Source organism: Hyla sarda, chromosome 8 (assembly GCF_029499605.1).
Source record: "Hyla sarda isolate aHylSar1 chromosome 8, aHylSar1.hap1, whole genome shotgun sequence".
Lineage (NCBI taxonomy): Eukaryota > Metazoa > Chordata > Amphibia > Anura > Hylidae > Hyla > Hyla sarda.
In genome coordinates this window covers 141,286,619-141,303,048 of record NC_079196.1, presented here as the reverse complement: position 1 = coordinate 141,303,048, position 16,430 = coordinate 141,286,619, and the positions used below count along the sequence as shown (strand labels likewise).

General features: G+C 42.5%; 1 protein-coding gene across 4 annotated transcripts in view; it reads right to left on the bottom strand.

The window, feature by feature from the left end:
- Positions 1-4,617: 4,617 nt before the first annotated feature.
- The window catches only part of TBCCD1 (TBCC domain containing 1), a 163,889-nt gene continuing 152,076 nt past the window's right edge, over positions 4,618-16,430 (bottom strand). For 2 of the 4 annotated variants that reach the window (XM_056536186.1, XM_056536183.1), the window contains one exon: positions 4,620-4,744. Coding sequence is in view for 2 of the 4 variants with exons in the window: in XM_056536185.1 (XP_056392160.1) it covers positions 4,693-4,744 (52 nt within the window). In the remaining 2 variants the exon portion in view is untranslated. Of the gene's footprint in view, positions 4,745-16,430 lie in introns of all 4 variants that reach the window. The other 2 variants (XM_056536185.1, XM_056536184.1) reach the window with 2 other exon arrangements.

The following is a 16,430-nucleotide window of genomic DNA, read 5'->3' as shown; positions in this document are numbered from 1 at the left end:
TGCAGTGATTGATATACGGGTCAAGTCCGTAATCCACCTGATGGAACCCTATTAATGAGGCTTGTACCCTTATACAAGTCCCCCTAGCTCCTCTTATTCATTTAGTAATTTCAGTGCTATATGGTTGTATGGGACAATAAGTTGTCTTATATCATGTTAATCGTAGCCAACCTCTCGGGGGTAATATAGAGTGCACCTGCGATCTAGGGACCTTGTGCCTTCTGACAATAATTAGGCACCTGGCACCGTTCCCCGCTATTCTGCCACAATACACAACGAGTTTCTATCCCCTTCGTATTGCATAACCTAGAACTCCGCATCTATACCCTTTATTTATCTACATACTTGGTAACTGTTTCTACCTTTTGGCCGAAATTACCCTGAATACAATCATCTTTACCGCGGTCCAATGGTGTGCCGCGCTCGCAATTAGGACCCGTCCGCTGCGACGTCATCGGCGGGCATGTCCCAGTGACGTGGGACGCCGGAAGTCTCTGGTAGTGAGCGCTGAGAGCAGTCAAACATAGACAGCTCCCCGCCACTGCGGGTTGGCGCTACACCGGAGACTTTCGGATGAACGGTAGAATCGTAAGTAGCCCTTCAGCGGCACTTGCTCAGTTTCTTTTTTGCAGGTATCCTGGACAGATAAAAAACAGCATATTGTTATATGTTTTCTCTCTAGGTTACATAGTTACATAGTTAGTACGGTCGAAAAAAGACATATGTCCATCAAGTTCAACCAGGGAATTAAGGGGTAGGGGTGTGGCGCGATATTGGGGAAGGGATGAGATTTTATATTTCTTCATAAGCATTAATCTTATTTTGTTCCAGGAATGTATCTAATCCTGTTTTAAAGCTGTTAATTGTTCCTGCTGTGACCAGTTCCTGAGGTAGACCGTTCCATAAATTCACAGTCCTCACGGTAAAGAAGGCGTGTCGCCCCTTGAGACTAAACTTTTTTTTCTCCAGACGGAGGGAGTGCCCCCTCGTCCTTTGGGGGGGTTTAACCTGGAACAACCTGGAGGTGCCTGGAGCAGGGTGCAAAAACAGTGAGTGTGACTCCTTGAACTGAAGCATCAGCACCCAAACATTCAAGGGACCATTGTCCATGTGTAATGTATTTATACTTTCTTTTTAGGTACGCTGGGCTCCGCTGTCTGCCGTTTGTTGGAATAGAGGGAAAGCACTAGTATCGGGTGCCCCTCTTATATAAAATACATACCATTAAAAGTGAAGTTTTAAAGGCAATCCCCCTGAAATTTTTGCAATATAATTTGTTATTTTTTCCATGGTTCCTTCATAAGCCGGGAGGTTATAGCTGTGTGCAGGCTCTTCTGATATCCATGCACTATACTTGTAAGCCGCGCGCTATTAACCCTTAACACACGGCGTTCAAAGTTGAACACCGCGTCTAAAGTGAAAGTAAAACCATGCCGGTTAGCTCTGGGAGCTGTTCGGGATCACCACGGCGAAATCGCGGCATCCCGAACAGCTTACAAGACAGCCGGAAGATCCCTACCTGCCTCCTGGTGTCCGATCGCCGAATCCAGGCATGAGCAGTCAAGCGGGAGAATCACTGATCAGTGTTTTCCTATGAGAAACCCCTGATCAATGTAAAAGATCAGTGTGTGCAGTGTTATAGCCCCCTACGGGAGCTATAACATTGCAAAAAAAAAAGTGAATAAAGATAATTTAACACCTTCCCTAATAAAAGTTTGAATCACCCCCCTTTTCCCCCATTTTAAAAAAAAACTGTGTAAATAAAAAACTGTGTAAAATAAACATGTGGTATCGCCACGTGCGGAAATGTCCGAATTATAAAAAAAATATATTGTTAATTAAACCGCACGGTTCAAAGTCCAAAATAGTGCATTTTTGGTCACTTTTTATATCATAAAAAAATTATCAATATGTCCTATCAATGCAAAAATGGTACCGCTAAAAACTTCAGATCACGGCGCAAAAAATTAGCCCTCATACCGCCCCGTACGCGTAAAAATAAAAAAGTTATAGGGGTCAGAAGATGACAATTTTAAACGTATACATTTTCCTGCATGTAGTTATGATTTTTTCCAGAAGTAGGAAAAAATCAAACCAATAAAAGTAGGGTATCATTTTAATTGTATGGACCTACAGAATAAAGAGAAGGTGTCATTTTTACCAAAAAATTTACTGTGTAGAAACAGAAGCCCCCAAAAGTAAAAAAAATGGCGTTTTTTTTTTCAATTTTGTCTCACAATTATTTTTTTTTCTGTTTCGCCGTAGATTTGGGTAAAATGACTGACATCATTACAAAGTAGAATTGGTGGCGCAAAAAATAAGCCATCATATGGATTTTTAGGTGCAAAATTGAAAGAGTTATGATTTTTTAAACGTGAGGAGGAAAAAACGAAAATGCAAAAACGGAAAAACCCCGGGTCCTTAAGGGGTTAACATAGTGGTAAATTTTCGTAGTTACTTGCATCCTTTCTTGGTGATAAATCCTGAAATGAAAATTTAGCATTTTTCTAACTTTGAAACTCTCTGCTTATAAAGGAAATGGATATTCCAAATAAATTATATATTGATTCACAAATACAATGTCTACCTTTTGTTGGCATTATAAAGTTGATATGTCTTTACTTTTTGAAGACAGAGGGCTTCAAAGTATAGCAGAAATTTTCTAAATTTTCACAAAAAATTCCCCATAAATGACCCCATTATAGAAACTGCACCCCTCAAAGTATCCAAAATTACATTCAGAAAGTTTGTTAACCCTTTAGGTGTTTCAGAGGAATAGCAGCAAAGTGAAGGAGAAAATTCAAAATCTTCATTTTTTACACTCGCATGTTCTTGTAGAGCCATTTTTGGAATTTTTACAAGGGGTAATCCCCCCAAAATGTGTAACCCAATTTCTCTCGAGTAAGGAAGTACCACATATGTGAATGTAAAGTACTCTGTTGGTTCACTCTCCAAAATCCCATTGTCGCTCCTTCCCTTCTGAGCCCTCTGCTCAGAAGGGAAGGAGCGACAATGGGATTTTGGAGAGTGAATTTTGCTGAAATGGTTTTTGCGGGGCATGTTTCCACTTGTTTTTTTCTGGCAGTTTTTGAAAACACATGGCATAATATCTTGGAAACTACACCCCTCAAGGAACCCCTCAAGGGGTACAGTGAGCCTTAACATCCCACAGGTGTTTGACGACTTTTCGTTAAAGTCAGATGTATAAATTAATTTCCCCAAATTTTTCTTTTTTGAGAGGGGTAATAGAAGAAATGGGATTACAAATTAAGGGGGGGCATTTTCTCCTGAGTATGGAAATACCCCATGTGTGGACCTCAGAAGAGAACAAGTCACATTTGGCTTTTGGAATGCAAATTTAGCTGAAATGGTTTTTGGGGGGCATGTCACATTTAGGAAGCCTCTATGGTGCCAGAACAAAAAAAACACATTGCATACTTTTTTGGAAACTACACCCCCCAAGGAACGTAACAAGGGGTACAGTGACCATAGGTGTTTGACGACTTTTCGTTAATGTCAGATGTGTAAAGGAATATTTTTTTTTTGTGTTAATGTCAGAACCACTGTAAAATCAGCCCCTCCTGTGCAAATCACCAATTTAGGCCTCAAATGTACATAGTGCGCTCTCACTCCTGAGCCTTGTTGTGTGTCCGCAGAGTATTTTACATCCACATATGGGGTATTTAGGAAAAAATTGCGTTACAAATTGTGTGTCTTTTTTTTCCTTTTACCTCTTGTGAAAATGAAAAGTATGGGGCAACACCAGCCTGTTAGTGTAAAAATATTTTAAAAATGTTACTAACAGGCTGGTGTAGACCCCAACTTTACCTTTTCTTAAGGGGTAAAAAGAGAAAAAGTCCACTAAAATTTGTGGCGTAATTGCTCCCAAGTACGGAAATACCCCATATGTGCCCCTAAACTGTTGCCTTGAAATAAGACAGGGCTCCGAAGTGAGTGCGCCATGCGCATTTGATGCCTGAATTAGGGATTTGCATAGCAGTGGACTCTGATGCAAGCGTTACAATTGCGTCCGCTACCAAAAATATTTTAGGCCAGTGATTCCCCTCCAGCTGTTGCTAAACTCCCAGCATGCCTGTACAGTCAGTGGCTGTCTGAAAAATGCTCGGAGTTGTTTTGTAACAGCTGGATGCTCCGTTTTGGAAACACTGCCGTACGGGGTGGGAGGACCCCCCTCGGCGATGTGCCAGGACCAGCTAGCTGCGGGGACCAAAATTCCCATGGGCGTACCTGCGCCCCAGGTGCTTAAAGACTCAAGAAGCAGGGCAATACGCCCTGCGTCCTGAAGAGGTTAAGTATTTAAAAAGACAAAAAAAAAGACTGATAAACACAGCCTTATACAATACTTACATTGTTTTAATATCTGAAAATACAAATCTATATGTTGAAAACAAAGTATATTCTTGAGAAAAACATAAAAATACAGATTAACAGCAAAACATTAAAGTGCTGGTACAGACAGACAATCATCAATTACAATAAAAGTAATCAACATCAATTACAATAAAAGTAAAATAAAATAAAGATTAGAATATATATATATATATATATATATACGGTATATATATATATATATATATATATATATATATATATATATATAAGAAGGGAGAAAAGAAAAGAGACACAGAGGGAGATATCTATCTTCAAATTTGGATCCAGTGTTTAATAGATCTATCTTTCTTCTTCCATATTCGATGAACACTTAACAACATCAGTATCAACCCTATGTATGGAAAAAAGAAAGACACAAATGTTAATAACTTGGAGGTGAATCACAACTGACACTCAGACTTTAAGCATGAGCATTGTTCTTTTTCGGCAAAATATTTTGTTTAGGTAATGATAACCACAGGATAATGCACTATTTAAACAAAATGAATTAGAGGTATGTGGTAATAGTAATAAATAACTTAAAAGCGCTTTACTGTTTTTTGTTATTGTTTTTTTTCATTGTCTACATTTGCATGTGTAAAACATAATTAAAAGGATTACTATTTTTAATTGTATTACGATAATACAATTTCTAAGGCTAAAAACAGCTGAAATCACATCTGTGCATGGACAGGCACAATTTTTAGTCAAAAGTCGCATGACCTGATCCTAGTCACTAGCAGACTACAATCAGGTCCGCTGCCCCATAGAGTTCACTCGCCCGAACCTGTCCAGCGCTTGTCCACGCACTGATGTAATTTCAGCCGATTTGAACTTTAGAAATTGTATCTGTGCATCGTAGGCACTAAGTGTGATGTGAACCCAGCCTTACATTAAAAGTAAATTCTAAAAAAAAGGATATAAATTACTATACTCTGATGTTCATAATGTAATCTCCGCATTAACTTATCGGTATGTTTTTGTAGTGTGACACAGGGAGAACATACAAACACCAAACCGATGTTGCCCTTGATGCTTAGACCTTAGAACCCAGGACCTTAGTGCTACATGACAATAATAAATTGATACGGACCAACAATTATGGAAGGTAGCAAATGTTGGTAAAGCAAAACAGCAAAAGCTTGTGGCCATTTAAAAAAAAAAAATTCTCCCTGTGAAAGTGTATACAGTACGGCCACATAGTCCACTTTTTACAACTTTAAGAATTACGTAGAAGGTTGGGTTAGTAGTTTTATTATTTGATACAGAGAATGTTCTATAGACTTTCCCTTATTTCATGCTTTTGGGCATGATCATAAAGGCATATGACAGGTATGAAGCACATACTGTGGTTTTTACATCACACATGGCAAAGAACACTAACATAGCAACTATGGAAAGGGAAAACCATGTCATGCACGAACAGGAAATGGCCTTCCACAATGTGTTACCACAAACTGAACTGGCATAATGTAGATATGGTCCAAGGTAACTTAAGTAAAGTAGATGTAAGCAAATCTCCAGGAACAGATGGGTTACACCCAAGAAGTTCTTAGAGAACTAAGTTCAGTCATTTCTGTACCCTTGCTCATGATATTTAGAGATTCACTGGTGTCTGGTATTGTGCCGAGAGACTGGCGCAAGGCGAATGTGATGCCAATCTTCAAAAAGGGCTCTAGGTCTTTCCCATGTAATTATAGACCAGTAAGCTAAACATGTATTGTGGGAAAATTATTTGAACCACTCATAAGGGATTACATACAGGAATACATAGGGGATAATTGTATTATAAGTGATAGCCAGCATGGGTTTACTAAGGATAGAAGTCGTCAAACCAATCTAATTTGCTTTTATGAAGATGTGAGTAGAAGCCTTGACAGAGGGATGGCTGTGGATATAGGTGGAGATTTATCAAAGGATTTAGACTGGTTTTTCCTGTCTAAATTTGTCGCACAGAAAGTCGCAGTCTATATAGGTGTGACTTTTCTGCAACTTTTGCTTTATTGGATTTTTAGAACATGATGCATTCTAGTCTATTTTAGATGGAAAAATGCATTGGTGCTGAATTTATCAAAAGCGACTTTTCAGCGACAAGTCGCATCGGCTGAAAGTACACCGAAATGTCAGACCATGCTGGAGCAGGTTTAAATACAGTCTAAAGCATAGATCCCAAAGTCTGTGTGCAGAATTTATCAAGAGCCTTGCGCCTTTTGATAAATTAGGCACACAATAGACCAGCCTAACCCTCTGTAGTTTGGTCTATATTGATGCGAGACATAGACAACTTTGATAAATCTCCTCCATAGTGTTTTTTGGATTTTGCAAAAGCGTTTGATACTGTCCCTCCTAGATGTCTGATAGGTAAGTTAAGGTCTTTGGGTTTGGAAACTTTAGTTAGTAACTGGATTGAACACTGGCTCATGGATCGTACCCAGAGAGTGGTGGTCAATAATTTGTACTCTGATTGGTCCAGGGTTATCAGTGGTGTACCCCAAGGTTCAGTACTGGGCCCGCTGTTGTTTAATTTATTTATCAATGATATAGAGGATGGTATTAACAGCCCAGTTTCTATCTTTGCAGATGACACCAAGCTTTGTAGCACGATACAGTCTATAGAGGATGTGTATAGGTTACAAAATGACTTGGATAGACTAAGTGTCTGGGCATCCACTTGGCACATGAGCTTCAATGTGGATAAATGTAAAGTTATGCATTTGGGTACTAAAAATCTGCATGCAACGTATGTCTTGGGGGGGGGGGGGGGGTAAACTGGGAGAGTCACTGGAAGAGAAGGATCTAACTGTACTTGTAGATCATAGACTACAGAATAGCAGGCAGTGTCAGGCAGCAGCTTCTAAGGCAAGCAGGATATTGTACTGTATCAAAAGAGGCATGGACTCAAGGGACATGGACATTAAAGGGGTATTCCAGGCCAAAACTTTTTTTTATATATCAACTGGCTCCGGAAAGTTAAACAGATTTGTAAATTACTTCTATTAAAAAAATCTTAATCCTTCCAATAGTTATTAGCTTCTGAAGTTGAGCTGTTGTTTTCTGTCTAACTGCTCTCTGATGACTCACGTCCCGTGCCTGGAATACCCCTTTAACTACCGCTTTATAAAGCATTGGTACAGCCTCACCTGGAATATGCTGTTCAGTTTTGGTCACCAGTTCATGAAAGGGACGTTGAGGAGCTGGAGAAGGTGCAGAGACGCGCAACTAAACTAATATGGGGCATGGAACATCTTAGCTATGAGGAAAGATTAAAAGAATTACATTTGTTTAGTCATGAGAAGAGACATTTAAGGGGAGATATGATCAACGTCTATAAGTATATTGACCTGTTGGGGACGAAGGGCGTATGCATACGCCCTTGCGTCCTGGTACTTAAGGACAAAGGGAGTATTTATACGCCCATGGGAATTTAGGTCCCCGCCGCGCCGGGCGGGGACCGGACCGGGGTGACTGCTGATATCAGCAGGCACCCCGTGCAAATGCCCAGGGGGGGTCATTAGACCCCCCCATGTCGGCAATCGGCGCAAATCGCAAGTGAATTCACACTTGCGATTTGTGCCGATTCCGGGTCATTACGGGTCTATGGTGACCCGGAATATAAGGGGGATCGCGGGTGTCTAAGACACCCACGATCCCCCTAAAGCGATAGGAGTGAGGTGGCACGGGTGCCACCCCCCCTATCCCTGCTATTGGTGGTCTAGACGAGACCACCAATAGCAGATCGGGGGCGGGGGGGGGGGGGGGGGTTTACTTTCGTTTTTCGTTTAGGCGGGCCAGAACGGGGAAAACGCAGTGGAGCGGAGATGAAGATCACTTACCCGTCCGGAGGTAGCGGAGCGACGGTGATCGGCGGGTGGCGACGGAGATCTGCGGGCGGCAGAAGAGGACGGCTCCCTGGATGCGACGGAAGCCGGCAAGTTGCCTAGCAACATCTAGAGGGCTACAGTCTGAGACCACTATAGTGGTCTCTAGACTGTAGCCCTCCAGATGTTGCAAAACTACAACTCCCAGCATGCCCAGACAGCTGTTTGCTGTGTGGGCATGCTGGAATTTGTAGTTTTGTAACAGCTGGAGGTCTACAGTTTAGAGACCACTGCACAGTGATCTCTATACTGCCCTCTAGATCTTGCAAAACTACAACTCCTAGCATGCCCACACAGCTGTTTGCTGTCTGGGCATGCTGGGAGTTGTAGTTTTGCAACATCTGGAGGTCCACAGTTTGGAGATCACTGTTCAGTGGTCTCTAAATTGTAGCACTCAAGATGTTGCAAAACTACAAATTCCAGAATGCCCACACAGCAAACAGCTGTCTCGGCATGCTGGGAGTTGTAGTTGCATACCTCCAGCTGTTGCATAACTACATCTCCCAGCATGCCCTTCTGTGATCAGTACATGCTGGGAATTGTAGTTTTGCAACAGCTGGAGGCACACTGGTTGGAAAATACTGAGTTAGGTAACAGAACCTAACTGAAGGTTTTCCAACCAGTGTGCCTCCAGCTGTTGCAAAACTACAACTTCCAGCATGCACGGTCTGTCAGTACATGCTGGGAGTTGTATTTTTTAAACAGCTGGAGGTTTGCCCCCCCCCATGTGAACGTACAGGGTACATTCACACGGGCGGGTTTACAGTAAGTTTCCTGCTTCAAGTATGAGCTGCGGAAAATTTTTCGCCGCAGCGCAAATTCCTAGCGGGAAACTCACCGTTACCCGCCAGTGTGAATGTACCATAAAAACACTACACTACATATACACAGCCTTACACTGTCCCCCCCAATAAAAAACGTATTGTACGGCAGTGTTTCCAAAACGGAGCCTCCAGCTGTTGCAAAACAACAACTCCCAGCATTTCCGGACAGCCACTGACTGTCCAGGCATGCTGGGAGTTTAGCAACAGCTGGAGGCACCCTGCTTGGGAATCACTGGCGTAGAATACCCCTATGTCCACCCCTATGCAATCCCTAATTTAGTCCTCAAATGCGTATGGCGCTCTCTCACTTCGGAGCCCTGTCGTATTTCAAGGAAACAGTTTAGGGCCACACATGGGGTACTTTCGTACTCGAGAGAAATTGCACTACAAATTTTGGGGGGCTTTTTCTCCTTATGAAAAGGAAAAGTTGGGGTCTAGACCAGCCTGTTAGTGTAAATTATTATTATTTTTTTTTTACACTAACATGCTGGTGTTGCCCTTTACTTTTTATTTTCACAAGAGGTAAAAGGAAAAAAAGACCCCCAAAATTTGTAACGCAATTTCTCCTGAGTACAGAGATACCCCATATGTGGACGTAAAATGCTCTGCGAGTGCACAACAAGGCTCAGGAGTGAGAGAGCACTATGTACATTTGAGGCCTAAATTGGTGATTTGCACAGGGGTGGCTGATTAGAGTGGTTCTGACATAAACCCAAAAAAATAAATACCCACATGTGACCCCATTTTGGAAACTACACCCCTCATGTAATGTAATAAGGGGTACAGTTAGCATTTACGCCCCACAAGTGTCTGACAGATTTTTGGAACAGTGGTCAGTGAAAATGAAAAATGAATTTTTTTTGTTTGCACAGCCCACTGTTCCAAAGATCTGTCAAACGCCAGTAGGGTGTAAATGCTCACTGTACCCCTAGTTACATTCCGTGAGGGGTGTATTTTCCAAAATGGGATCACATGTGGGTATTTATTTTTTTGGGTTTATGTCAGAACCACTCTAATCAGCCACCCCTGTGCAAATCACCAATTTAGGCCTCAAATGTACATAGTCCACTGTTCTGGCACCACGGGGGGCTTTGTAAATGCACATGGCCCCCGACTTCCAAATCTGTTTAACTTTCCGGAGCCAGTTGTGATATATATATTTAAAGGTTTTGCCTGGAATACCCCTTTAACTACTGCTTTATAAAGCATTGGTACGGCCTCACCTGGAATATGCTGTTCAGTTTTGGTCACCAGTTCATGAAAGGGACGTTGAGGAGCTGGAGAAGGTGCAGAGACGTGCAACTAAACGAATATGGGGCATGGAACATCATATCTCCCCTTAAATGTCTCTTCTCATGACTAAACAAATGTAATTCTTTTAATCTTTCCTCATAGCTAAGATGCACATGGCCCCCGACTTCCATTCCAAACAAATTATCTCTCTAAAAGCTCAATGGCGCTCCTTCTCTTCTGAGAATTGTAGTTCGCTCGCAGTGAGCTTGACGTCCAAACATGGGGTATTTTCATACTCAGAAGAAATGGGGTTACAAATTTTGGGGGCATTTTCTCCTATTACCCCTTGTAAAAAAGTAAAATTTGGGGAAAAAAAAGCATTTTAGTGAAAAAATTTTTTTTTCATTTATACATCCGACTTTAACAAAAAGTTGTCAAACACCTGTGGGGTGTTAAGGCTCACCGTACCCCCCCTTGTTACGTTCCTTGAGGGGTGTAGTTTCCATAATAGTGTGCGATGTGGGGGGGGGGGGGGTTGCTGTCCTGGCACCATAGGGGCTTGATAAATGGGACATGCCCCCCAAAAACCATTTCAGAAAAACTCACTCTCCTAAATCCCATTGTTGCTCCTTCCCTTCTGAGCCCTCTAGTGCACCCGCCGAACACTTTACGTAGACATATGAGGTATTTTCTTACTCGAGAGAAATTGGGTTACAAACTTTGAGAGGATTTTTTTCCTTTTACCCCTTGTAAAAATTCAAAAACTGGGTCTACAAGAACAAAAAAATTAAGATTTTGAATTTTCTCCTTCACTTTGCTGCTATTCCTGTGAAACACCTAAAGGGTTAACACACTTACTGGATGTCATTTTGAATACTTTGAGGGGTGCAGTTTTTATAATGGGGTATTTCTAACCAGAAGACCCTTCAAATCCACTTCAAACCTGAACGGGTCCCTGAAAAATTCTGATTTTGAAAATTTTGCAAAAAAATTGGAAAATTGCTGCTGAACTTTGAAGCCCTTTGAAGAATTTTTCATGACATTTTTGCATTTTTCACCAAGAAATGATGCAAGTATCGACGAAAATTTACCACTAACAAAGTAGAATATGTCACGAAAAAACAATCTCGGAATCAAATTTATAAGTAAAAGCATCCCAGAGTTATTAATGCTTAAAGTGACTGTGGTCAGATTTGCAAAAAATGCTCCCGTCCTTAGGGTCATAATGGGCTCCGTCCCCAAGGGGTTAATGGCCCATACAAAAAATATTGGGAAAAACTGTTCCAGGTTAAACCCCCTCAAAGGACAAGGGGGCACTCCCTCCATCTGGAGAAGAAAAGGTTTGGTCTCAAGGGGTGACACGCCTTCTTTACCATACGAACTGTGAATTTATGGAACAGTGTACCTCAAGAACTGGTCACAGCAGAAACAGTTGAAAGCTTTAAAAAAGGGTTAGATACATTCCTAGAACAAAATAACATTAATGCTTATGAAGAAATATAATCACATTCCTGCCCCTTCATAACTCCACACCCCTTTCCTTCAATTCCTTGGTTGGACTTGAGGGACGTATGTCTTTTTTCAACCATACTAACTATGTAAAACAGCATACAATATTATCAAATGTATTTGTATGCTGCAGTGTTTTTTATTTTAATTTTTTTAAGCTGTTAAAGGGGTATTCCAGGCAAAAACATTTTACCCCCTATTCAAAGGATAGGGGATAAGATGTCTGATCACGGGGGGCCCGCTGCTTAGACCCCCCGTTATCTCCCTGCAGCACCCGCTTTCTATGCGGGTGCTGAATCTTCAGTTTCGGAAACCTTTGGGTTTCCAGGACGGGGGACCTGACGTGACGCAACGCCCCTCCATTCATGTCTATTGGAGGTTTCCGAAACTGGAGATTCAGCACCCGCATAGAAAGCGGGTGCTGCAGGGAGATCGCGGGGGATCTCAGCAGCGCCCCTCCCCGCGATCAGACATCATATCCCCTATCCTTTGGATAGGGGATAAAATGTTTTTGCCCGGAATATCCCTTTAAGGACGAAGGGCGTACAGATATGACTTTACGTCCTTGTACTTAAAGGGATACTCCGCCCCTAAGATGTCAGATGCCGTGGGTCCCACCTCTGGAGACCCCCAGGATCTCGACTGCAGCCCCCACCTGTTGCGGCTTCTGGCAGCGCTGGAGGCTCTCATCCTAACGTCTCACGACCACGGTGACGGGAGATCGTGACGTCACGACTCCGCCCCCATGTGATGTCACACTCCATGTGCCAGCTGCCACACCCCCTCCCATAGACTTTCATTGAGGGGTGGGGTGTGACATCACGGGGGCGGAGTCGTGACGTCACAATCTCACGTCACCGTGGTCAGAAGCCGAAGCCTCCAGCGTTTCCGGAAGCGGCAACAGGTGGGTGCTGCAGCCGAGATCCCGGGGGTCCCCAGTGGGTACTCTGGCCCTAAGACATCTTATCCCCTAAGATAAGATGTCTGATCGCGGGAGTCCAACCACTCGTGACCCCAGCATTCTCGCATGCAGCATCCACCTATGGGAGCTGCACGCAGCACTGCAGCCTCCGAATCTGCCGGGTCACTACTACGGGGCCGCAATATCGTGAAGTCATGATTACACCCCCGTGTGCAGTCACTCCCAGCCCCGCAATGCAAGTCTATGAACCATAGACTTGCATTGCGGGGGCAGACCGTGACGTCATGGTACTCCGGTCCCTAAGTCATGACCCGGCAGACTCTGAGGCTGCAGCGCTGCATGCAGCTCCCACAGGTGGGTGCTGCATGTGAGAATGCATGCCAGCAGCGGGAACTCCGCGATCAGACATTTTATCCCCTTTGGATAGGGGATAAAATGTCTTAGGGCCAGAGTAACCCTTTAAGGACCAAGGGCATACCTGTACGACCTGAATCCTTAAGTAGCTTTGAAGCGAGCGCAGGAGCTGCACTCGCTTCAGAACAGTTAGTGTCAGCTACTATCAGTAGCCAGACATTCACTGCTAATGACAGGCAGCGGCGACCCTGCTGCTGCCTGTCATTAACCCCTTAGACACCATGTTCAATGCAGATCACAGCACCGAAAGCAAAAGATCATCATTAACTCATAGGAACCCCCAAAATCAAGTCCGTAAGCTAAAATGGTGGAGGAGGGTCCCCCTACCTGCCTCCTGCCAGCAGGCTAGATCAAAGGATAGCCGATCACACTGTATAACGCTATGCCATAGGCATATCATTATGATTGCATATCAAAGTCCCCTTTGGGGACTTAAAAAGTGTTAAAAAAAAAAAGTTTTTTAAATTATATAATACCCCCTCCTCTAATAAAATATTAAATTACCCTTATTTGTACAAAAACAAAAAATTATTTGCGATCGCTGAGTACATCAATGTCCAAACTATTAAAATATAATGTTTCTGATCCTGCATGGTAAACTTCGTAAACGTAACAAAAATAGCAAACACCAAAAATATAGATTTTTAATCACGTCATATCAGAAAAAAAATAATTATAAAAAGCAATCAAAAAGTCCCATCAAAGCATAAATGGTACCAATAAAGACTACAGATCACAGTGCAAAGAATGATCTCTCATAAATCCCCATATATACGGAAAAAATAAAAATAAAGTTATAGGGGTCGAAAAAGACAAGTAGTAAAATAAAAAAAAATATATAAACTGGGTATTCATTTAATAAACAATAAAATAAATGTAATACAGAATGCCACTTCAAAAGACATTAGAAAAATAGTTGCAGCGCTGGGATGAATGAGAAATATGCCTGTACAAGATAGGTACCAGTCTAAAGTTATATGGCAATTGTAGTCTCGGTAAAATTATCCAGATACAGTAATGCTAGTGAAATGAAGAAAAACATGCTCAGGTTGGCACGGGTGCTGGAGATCGCAGCGCACCCGGCCTCAGTACAGAGATACCTGCGGTCTTCTGTAGTAGATAGTGATGAACGGTGTACAATGGCAGTGCGGAACGGCGTCCAGCTCACTGTATATCTCTCACCCGCAGGCAGGTTAGTTTGTGGTAGCGGGAGTGCTCTTGCTGCTGATAGCGGCATCCTCGTGCAGTGCGGTCTCTGTGAGAACGTGACACACTAGGCAGTGGTCAAATTTGCCGGGGACTGCAGCTCTTGTCAGTATGGGTTCAATAGTGAAGTGCCCTTTTTCAATGGCAGTATGGTGTTTGTACTGAAAGTGTGGTCTTATATATAGGGTGCATGCACTCTCTTTCCAGTCACAAAATAACGTCCGTTATTAATAACGGGCTATGACTGGTTAAAACGGGTAATGTAAAAATCCCATAGACTATAATGGGATTTTTTGGACTGTTACACAGCACTTGTGTTTGGGGTCTGTGCATCCACTTCCTACTCAGACCATTCTTTAACAGTTCGGAATATGTCTTTAAAAATCCCTTTTACATTTCATCCTTCACTAGAAATAAGGGGACTTGGTCCAAGCCTTACCTTAAAGGAGTACTCCGGCGCGCACTTTTTTCCTTTTATCCCTTTTATTCCTTTTAACACACTTTCTCTTACCTGCCAACGAGCCCTCGGAGCTACGGTACACTCCGGTACAGGTGTTCGGTCCCCGGGCTGTATTCTTCTTACTTCCTGTTAGCCCGGCACGTCACACGGAGCTTCAGCCTATCACCGGCCGCAGTGATGTCCCGTCTCAGCCGGTGATAGGCTGAAGCTCCGTGCGATGTGCCGGGCTAACGGGAAGTAAGAAGAATACGTCCAAATGCAGTGGTGTCCGCTCACCTCCGGAGCCGAATCTCCGACACACCTGTGCTGTCACGGACCCGCCGGTCCCGCCCCGGCTTCAACAGCGTATAGAAGGAAGGATTGTCCGGCACCAGGTATGCTCTAAAAGATTGCTTTTATTCATGCCATAGCAAGGAAACAGACATCACAGGACTGTGGTAATCTGACGCGTTTCGCTCTCGAGCTTAAACGTAGACTAAATTCAACAGACCAAAGTGCAAATTTAAAACAGAGACTCGATGGTCACATGATAAAATACCTGACATAGGTAGTAATTATAAAAACCCGGCATGGATATCATCTGTTAGTATTACAGAATGGGTTGGATCCTACCATTAGTGCTTTATTCGCTGTGTGTTTATCCTATGAGTGTGAATATACTCCAAACATTAAGTGCAAAAATCGACAGGTATGCACACAATAGGTTGCAGTATGTTGATATCGTGCATGTATAGGTCAATAGTAGAATGGGATAATCTACCTCATTGACTAAAACTCAGATCTGCATACATGGATATATATGTTAAAATGACATGCATTAAATTGATTACGGCATGTCAATATCATACATGCACGGGTAAATAATGGAAAAGGATAAGCAACCTCTTTCTATGTGTAGTTCTGAGACCTACGTGCATGTATACATATACTAAAAGATGATATATATGCCATGAATTAATAGATGTACATAAATAAATTGAAACACTGCACAATTTGCTCTGTTTTGGTTTACATATATATCCATTACGTATTAATACTATAATTTTCAGTAACCGCACTCTAATAGGTATCAAAACACACTAGGCGGAATCACCCTCCCAACACTCGCACCAAGAGAAATTATTGGTCTACCAAAAATATATAAATAAAACATAATAAGGGGCTACGGCGCTCGGGGCATCCGGGGAGGCATATAACGCTAGACTATATTCTTATGTACAGGTCATGATTAAATTTATAGGCAGGTAGAACAAAAAGACCCCAATAGGCGCTGCAGATTCCCACGAAGTAAACCAAACCAGAGATGAAGTGGTAATAGTGCAAAACACTGGAAGGTTTATTGTAGTAAAAACAATAAAATACAGATTACGCGTTTCGGGGGAGCCACCCCCTTCTTCAGATCAGAGTATCTCTGATCTGAAGAAGGGGGTGGCTCCCCCGAAACGCGTAATCTGTATTTTATTGTTTTTACTACAATAAACCTTCCAGTGTTTTGCACTATTACCACTTCATCTCTGGTTTGGTTTACTTCGTGGGAATCTGCAGCGCCTATTGGGGTCTTTTTGTTCTACCTGCCTAAAGTTTCATCAGGA